This window comes from Vitis riparia, chromosome 13 (assembly GCF_004353265.1).
Source record: "Vitis riparia cultivar Riparia Gloire de Montpellier isolate 1030 chromosome 13, EGFV_Vit.rip_1.0, whole genome shotgun sequence".
NCBI lineage: Eukaryota > Viridiplantae > Streptophyta > Magnoliopsida > Vitales > Vitaceae > Vitis > Vitis riparia.
In genome coordinates this window covers 13071330-13080421 of record NC_048443.1, presented here as the reverse complement: position 1 = coordinate 13080421, position 9092 = coordinate 13071330, and the positions used below count along the sequence as shown (strand labels likewise).

General features: G+C 31.1%; 1 protein-coding gene across 1 annotated transcript; it reads left to right on the top strand.

Moving 5' to 3' along the window:
- Positions 1-4019: 4019 nt before the first annotated feature.
- Positions 4020-6032, top strand: LOC117928923 (inactive protein RESTRICTED TEV MOVEMENT 2-like). The gene is made up of 2 exons (XM_034849040.1): positions 4020-4228; positions 4683-6032. Exons 1-2 carry the CDS (start codon positions 4087-4089, stop codon positions 5894-5896), a joined length of 1356 nt encoding a protein of 451 aa, XP_034704931.1. The 5' UTR covers positions 4020-4086; the 3' UTR covers positions 5897-6032.
- Positions 6033-9092: the final 3060 nt, after the last annotated feature.

The window sequence follows — 9092 nt, the reverse complement described above, 5'->3', positions numbered from 1 at the left end:
TGAAAATTCCTATATTTTAGTTCTTACATGATAATATTTTACATATCCTTTATATCAACAAATTAAGCATACTTTTGGTACATCGTGTATCAACCTTAGTTTTGTTGTAAATAATATTTTTGAGTTCTCTCTTTTAATAAGCTCCTTGCTAAATGTGAGTATCACCTACTTGCTTGTCTTTTATCAAGCAACCAAATTCATCACCTTATTGCTTATCCTGTACCAAGTAGCAACCAAGTGCATCACCTTTTAGCTTGCTCTTTACTAAGCAACCAAGTGTATCACCTTGTTGCTTGTCCCTTGCCAAGCATGAGGTGTTGGAATGAAAGCAACCTAAGCATGAGGTGTCACGTGATCAAGTGTTTTAATGCATACAACCTTACTTCACCTACTCAAGCAACTACAAGGCTTAAGTTATTGGGTGAGAGCCTTAGAAAACATAACATGATATAACAAATTAAGATTCATTAATAAATTTATTTATTTATTTTCTAGTTCCCTTTATTATCCCTTATGTCGTAATTAGTTATCAGAGAATAAACACCCATATAATTTGTATTGCATATAACTTAGGTGTATTATTAGTTCATGGATTTGGGCAATCTAGTAGATATCGTGGTGCACTATCTCCTAATTTGAGGGATGAATTATTATGGTCGTTAAGATGTGATTTCCAATGGTGAGTGCACTCATGTGTATGGTTACAAATTGGAGATGACCGAAGGTGAATCGGGATGTAAAGATTATCAGTTGTCATGATTGACCAAACTACCATACTGCATGGACTCTCAACCCTGATAAGATATTAAGCCTATGTCAAAATCAACAAAAGACTTTAACCTATTGGTGAGACCTTAATATAGCCATATATTCCTATGGATTGGGTTACTATTGATAAAGGTTGATGACAATAAGTATTTTCAATAGAGGGATCATGATATTTCATAGGATTGAAACAATGTATCCCCTTAGATGATCCAAATGACATATGATTAGGAAGACTAGTCATAAAATTTCCTTTAGTGGAATTTGATATATGCTCTTTGAGAGTTGAATATGTCAGTTGATCGCATAATAAGTAGATCTATAACTTAAGGATTAGAGAGGTAATCTTGATAAATTGATAACACTGCTTTGTTAAATTACAAACACTAGTTTATGGGAAGTTTGTATGTAGTGGATAGTAGGTCATGACTCGAGCTTCACTTATTGTAATTTCATAGGATACTAGTGTCCAAAAGGACCATTGATAAGATCGAATGCAACCTTACAATTTTACCAAAATGCCCTTATGCACCCAAGAAAACTAAGAACCTAACATTCACTTGAAAACCATGTCACAATTAACTAGGAACTCAAGTGGGAACTATTGGAACCCATAGGAAAATATTAACTCTCTTAGAATCCAATTTTGAAGTTGACTCAATAGCCTATTATAGATAATCAACTGCATTCTTGTATCTTATGCATTACATTAAGACAAATTTGAGTTCGTAACTTACTATCCACTACATATAGACTCCTTGTGAACTAGTGTAAAAAAAAAAAAGTGTTATTATCCCCTCAAGATTGCCTTTATAATTCTTGAGTTACAAATTCTCCTATTATGTAATCAGTTGACAAAATCTAACTCACAAAAATAGTATATCAAAATTAAGGAGTTACTATAACTATAATTTTCCTAATCATGTCTTTAGGATTGCCCAAAGGGATACATTATCTCAAACCCATGAGATATCATGGTGCCTTTATTGAAAATATCAGTTACCATTAGCCTCCATCAATAATGAACAATCCATATGGAATATATGACCATATTTGAGTCTAACCTATAAGTTAAAGCCACTAATGACTTCAAAATAGGTTTAATATCATCTCAAGTTCAAGAGTCCAAATAGTATAGTAGTTTGTTGAATCATGACTATCTGATAATTAATGTCATAATTCATCATAGGTCCTATCTAATGTGTAACCATACATATTAGTACAAGTACCATGCAAAAACTCCTAATGACCAAAACAAGTCATCCATCCAATTAAGAGGTAGTGCCCTGTAGTCATTGATTGATTGCCCAAATCCATAAATCGGTTATGAACTTCTTATCATCTTACAAGAAACCTAAGACTTGAATCTTTTGTGCAACTCCTAATACACCCCAGTTATATGCATGTGATAAGGGCGTGAATACTCATCTCACCTCACAAGGGATTCATCTCACCCAAGACTTGAAAATATTATGTCATGTTTTCAAGGGATTTATCCTAACAAGGCCACAACTCATCTCACCCCTTGGAGTATTAAAGATTATCTAAGCATGATGAAAATTAAGAAAAGAATTAGAAATGTAAATTTGCAAGCTGAAACTGGAAGACTGAAAAATAAGATTAATTGTAAAAGCTAGAAATTCATTAAAATGAAAATTAAGGAAAGATTACCAAAAAAAAAAAAATTACAATCGAAAAACTAAAACTAAGTTACTCCCATTCTTACTCCTAAAAAAAGAAAAACTATCTATTTATATCTATATTATCTTTTTCTACTTATATATTTTCATAGTCTCCCTTTTATAGGTAAAAAGTTCTCCCCTGTATTCCAACTACTTCAATGCCTTTCCATTTGGATTTGCCTCTTGCCCACGCTGAGAATATGAATGTGTCAGTGCAATCATGATCTGTGATGTGTTAGCTTGGAATTGGTGGTTGCATCTCTATGTATATCTAAAACTTGATTTATTTACATATTTTAAAAAATAGTGATTACACATGCTTTTACAATTCATTTAAATGAAATATTATTAACTTTTGTATAAAAGATATTTTATTCATTTTTAACAAAAAAATTAATTTATGTCTTTATTAAATAAAAGATTATTATTTATAATTCATAATATTCACTAAAATACTATCATTTTTAATATAAGAAAAACCATGTAGATTTTTATTATCATATTATTATTCATATTTTATCAAATGGTATTTATTTTTAATTCATTTTAATTACAAAACTATTTTTCATTTTAATAAGAATAAAATTGAATTTGATTTAATATTATGGTTTGTTTACTAAACTTCAAAGGAAATGGAAAAAAAAAAAAGGTAACTAAAAGAAAAAGAGGTAAATCCTGAATTCCATTGAAGTGTTTATTAAATCGTAGAGAATGAAATTCATACTTTTACTATTTTGCTCTTATATATAAACATATTATCATTAGGTGAATTGAAAATGAGTAAAAATTATTTTCTAACATTTTTATCTCTGAAAAAGATTTTTATTAATTGAAATTATGATTTTTTTTTTTTAAAATATTGGTTATAATTATGGTTTCGAAGAACCCATGATTTTTACCTTATCCCTTTTTAAAAAATGTGCTCCAATAGGCAATATTTATTTTATTTAAATATTTAAAATAAATATTTAAATATTGAAACTTTATTTAAACATATATGGGATTAGTGAAAACTCTCCCTAATCCATTTCTTTGCTTTCAAAGGAGAATCCCATTGCTTCATTTGGAGGAGACTGTTTCCTCAAATATTGGTGGGGCCCATTCTTATATTTTTGATAAAAATAAATAAATTTTCGACTTTATACTAAAAACATAATATATTTAAAAATAAATTTAAGATGTTTTCGGTTATTTTCATAGAATATTTCTAACAACAATCGAAAAAAATTAAGAATACTTTGAAAACTTTTGCAAAAGGGTACAATATCTTCATGGATAAGGTCGAAAATTATTTTTTATTACTTAAAATAATTGAGAATTATTTATGTAAGTCTTGCAATGTAAACCAAAAAGTTTTTTCAGAACTTTATTCGAATTTAAGACTTGAGGGCAAAAAATTGAACTTTGACACGCCTGGAAATTAAGGAGTAGAGGGCAAACAAGGAACTTCAACTTTATCCTCACAAGAAGTTACACCTCATGCCTGACTTGAGGATACGAAAAAAGAATATCACTGTCATTAATAAGATATCCGAATACCCACTTCTAAGATACAGTAACCATCAGGTTGGTCATACACACGTACGGAGCAAATCAAGGACAGCACGCCGAGAAAATTAAAGACAAACAAGGGACCAGAATGTTTACGCCGCAACGACCCCCCCGTGGATCTACAACCAGCCGTTCACGACCTGCGCTGCGCCAGGTTTATCAAGAGTTGCAGCCCACTTCCGAATGGAAACAAGAAGAAGGAAGTGCTGTTCTAGTTGTTCATGTTCCTGGTTCGTATAAGTCTATTTATTATTTGTTTCATTCATCCAATTGCCACCAATAGCCTATTTAGATTATGTATTTTACAATTTCTGTATTTATTTGTCCTCAATAATTAACATGTTGTCGTGTTTCCATTGTTGTTTCGTGCATAACTTCAACATATTTACATGTATCTGGGTTAAGAATTTGTTTGATAGTGATTCTAAAAAGTATTTGTAACATTTTTAATACTTAAAAGGTTTTAAAAATATAATTAGAACTCGGCTTGAATTGAGTCGTGTATATACTTGTCTGGATGAATTGGTTATAGTTACTCATCATCCTAATGTTTTTTTCCCTTCTCCTAAGCTCTGGCCAAGTATAGGTCTCAAACAATAGGTGCTGTAACTGTTGGTTGATTTGCAAGAGGAGAGATGATGAAGAGCTCTTCCAATATTGACATGCTTTTCCCCCTGTTTCCAGGTTTTACCAAGGAGCAAGTTGGGATTCAATTACAAGGCATGGACAGGCTCAGGGTTCGTGGAACGCGCCCATCTCAGCCCAACACATGGATCCGTTTCGATAAGGCTTTTCCTATTCCAGAAGATTGTACTACAAGTGGTATTCAAGCCAAGTTCGGGAATGGGATTCTTTATGTTACATTCCAGAAGAAGACGAAGAATATTACGCAAGTTGGTTCCGAAGAAAAGCAGGCCAAACCGACACAACAAAGAGATGAGAAGGATTCCCAACTTCCAAGCCCTCGAGAAGTATCACCGCCCAGTGCTTCAACCAGTGGTGGTGAGGGGAAACGCGAGGAAGCTCCCAGCAAGCTAAAGTCTGAAATGGATGAGGCGAGTGACCTAAAACGAACAACTTCAACCACTCAAGGCAAGAGCCAAACAGAAGCAAAGAGTACGGAAGCTCCGACCAAGCTAAAGTCTCCAGAGGATGAAGACGCCAATCTTAGAAAAGCAAGTACTTCAAGCCTTGGAGACAATATCGGAACAGACGCAAACAATGTGGAAACTCTGAGCTCCAAGAAAGAACAAAGCAATAAGGCAAAGGCCGAAAAGGGTGGAGAAGATCAACGAGTAGAAAAAAGTACAAGTGAGGGGTCCAAGAATGCTGAGAATGTTGTTGAAAAATCCACCCCAGGCGAGGTAAGAGGCAAAACAAGTCATGATGATATGGAGAAGCCTACTGCAGCGGAAAAGTCAGAGGAGGCTTTGGGAAAGGCTCTTGATCAGAAGCAAACTGAAAGCAGTGAGAAGATAAGCAAAGAATCAAAATTGACGGCTGAAAGCAGTGCACAGAATGCTTTGGGAAAGGCTCTTGATCAGAAGCAAACCGAAGGCAGTGAGAAGCTAGGCAAAGAATCAAAAGTGACGGCTGAAAATGTTATTCAGAAGAGGGTAGGAAAGGAAAAGATTGATGGACCTGCAGATAGTCTAGATCAAAAGGCTGCAACTGAGAAATATAGCAATGCCACAAAGATAGGAAGGACAACAAAACAGGTAGTCGATGGATATAAATCTGGGAAATACAAGCAGATTGTGAAGGACTTTATAACCCCCAAGGCTGAGGAAGACAGAAAATTGTTGTTGAATATAACAGTGGCAGCCCTGGTAATCGTGGCACTTGGCGCTTATATGACCTACACCCATTGGCCTTCTGAAAATCTCAAGAAGCAGTAAATGTTGATCTCGAAGTTGTAATGCATTTCCCTTGGATTGTCATAATGTTGTAGTGTTTGTATATTTCTATCCACTCTGTGAAGTAAATTGGCATTGAATCAATGCTTGAAAAATGGTTGAATATTGTTTATTTCCATTCCCATGACAAGGGAAACCATGGTTTGCTTGGAAATTAGAAAGGAATAAGATCGTATAAAAGATTTTATGGGACTCACAATGTAAAACGATTACAAATATTCAAAATATAAAGAAAAGTGTTAATATGAATATTTTGGTTTATATTATGAAAACCATAGTAATCAACTAGAAGAGTTTAAAAACAATTTTTTTTTTTTTTTTTTTTTTTTTTTTTTTTTGTGTTATTTCAAAATGGTTTTTAGAAACAACCAACACTCAGCTTAATTTAAGAAAATAATTGAAAAAAAAAACTATTTTATTTCTTTTTTTACTTTGAAAATAAAACTTCAAATTAAGTTTTTTTAAAAAAACATAATACTTTAGGGGGCTTATTTTATAAATATTTTTGAAAATAATTATTTATTTTTATGAATATAAAACAATTTTCTAACTTGGGAATCACGGTTGACAAACTTTTAATAAAAGATTGTTTTCAGACTTTATACTAAAAATATCTTATAGTTAAGAATAAATTTAAGGTGCTTCGAGTAGTTTTTATAGTGTTCTCAACGACAACTAAAAAGATGAAGAATATTTTGAAAACTTTTACATTCTAAATAAGCACATAATATTTTCATGGAAATGTTACAAAAACTATTTTTTATATTTAAGTTCTCAAATACAATTTTATTCCTAAAACTAATTGAGAAATATTTGTGGAAACCTTGTCGAAAAGGTTTTGCAATGCTTTTTTTTTCTAAAATACAAACAAATGAACAAATTTCAAATTTTACATTTTGGAATTATTTGTAATTATTTTTCTTTTCCTCCACTTTCACTTTCTTTCTATTTTTTTTCTTTTCAAGTGTTGTGTATGTTTAAAACTATAATTGCATATTCAATCGAGAATATTTAAAAAAAAAAATTAAATACCGAATAAAAGTGTATTTGATAATGATTTTAAAAAACGGTTTTAACTATTTTAACACTTAAATGTTAAAAAAATTTAAAGTAATAAAAATATAAGAAGTGTTTCTTAGAATTATTATCAAACGGACTCTAAAAATGCGTTTAGTAGTAATTTTATGAAGTGTTTTTAACTTTTTTAATACTTGAAAGATGAAGATTTTCAAATGTTAGAAATGTTAGAAGCATTTCCTAAAATGACTACCTAATAGACTTTAAGTTAAGAAAATTATATTTCATATTTGAGTTTTAAAAGAAAAAATTATTCCTAAAAATAATTAAGAAGGGTTTTTAAAACATTTCAAAAAGACAATCAATTTTTTTTTTTTTCCAAAACTTTAATCCAAGTAAAAAAAAAAATGATCAAAATTCAATTTATCCTTTATTGGAATTATATGCTGTTTTTTTTCTCCCCTATCCTTGATTTTTTTATTTTTATTTTTTGCTTTTCTATCGGTTATTTATCTCCGGTTTTTTTTATTCTTTTTTATATTTTCAACTATCTAATAAGTTTGAAGCAATTCTTGCATATTGGAGGCTGCATGCGGAAGACTCTTACAAAAAGTCAAGGGTCTCTCCACTTTTACCACATCATCCAAATGAATTAAAACGCAAATACACACATTAACTCTATTTACGACGAGTTTTGAATCTCACTGACATGGATAGACATTGTGTAAACTTACGGCTATTAGGCACAATTGAATTGGATACCAAACTTTGAGACGCACTCAAAAAAAGAATTGTAGCAAGGTGACAAAGTTTGATACAATTTGTCAATTTGAACTCAATACGTTTTTCGTAGTTTAGATTGAACATAAATGAGTTTTTATTACATTCATATCGACCTATATAATTCATTTAATAAATAGGTAGTTTTCAGGTCAACTTACATCACACGAATTAATTAATCTGAATTGATCCATTTAATGATCTCACGCTAATTAACTTAGTTATACTTTTAAATTATTTAATTCATATTTGATTTATTTCAAGTTTATTTTTAGATAAATAGGTTAATTAAATTATAAACAGATTTGATTAAGAATCATATAGACATATACAAAATCTAACTCAATTTCATTATTAAATAAGAAGACTAATTATTAAACGGGTCAAATGGGTTACACAATATGTTACTTGTTTAATAATTAAGTAAGATGATTATTAAATATATTAAATGAGTTATACGATTTGCTACTTGGTTTATAATTAGGTAGAATGACTCATTATTAAATGGGTTCAACGAATTACACGTCTTATTTTAATTAGGAGCATTTGAATTTATGTTTTTGACACATTTATTATTTGAGTTGAACCACTTGACATGAATTACCTCCTTTATTTTTGTAGAGGGGCATTCAAGTAACTTGAACTTTATCCTCACAAGAAGTTACACCTTACACAAGACTTGAGAGCAAATTTGACTCCACCAAACAAAGAATACACAACCAACTGTCGTCGGTAAGAAATCGGAATACCCACTTCCAATTCTCATATATAAAGATGAGTATACCCATCCAGTAACCATCAGGTTGGTCATACACACGGAGCAAATCAAGGAAAGCACAAGGAGATAATTAAAGACAAAAACAAGAGAACAAAATGGTTATGAGGCAAAGAACCGGTGGATCGACAACCAGCCATTCACGACCTTGGTGTTGCCACTTTGACTTGGCCCATCTGAGAGTGGCCATGTCTTCCCTGTTAGAGGGAAAGAACGGATCAAGGGCCATCATGAGGCAACGTGGTTTAATTAATTTTTTTAAAAAATAATTTGTTCTGATCCTTCAACATATTTTTAGTGTCCAGTTAGACTTTTCTGCCTACAAAAGTCAGCACCTTCAGAGTTTCTTATTTCATTCCATTCTTTCCTGACTCCGGCTCCTTGGTGTAGCCATTAATCCTTGCGACTAATGGTTCAAAGTCGTGATATCCGTCAAGTCAACCCAAAGTGTATCAGCCTAGTATTGAACGTAAAATAAACTAATTAAAAAAAATTAAAATTTTTAAAATTATTATGTAAATTATCAAAAAAAAAAAAAAAAAGTAGAATTAAATAAACTCAAAAAAAAAAAAAAATAATAAAACAAAATTGTTTCACATTTAACAT

Bases quoted from the DNA above. Each gene is read 5' to 3' on its own strand.
- LOC117928923 (XM_034849040.1), top strand. From the start codon at position 4,087: ATGTTTACGCCGCAACGACCCCCCCGTGGATCTACAACCAGCCGTTCA. The intron at 4,229-4,682 runs GTTCGTATAAGT...CCCTGTTTCCAG, and splicing joins TCTAGTTGTTCATGTTCCTG to GTTTTACCAAGGAGCAAGTT.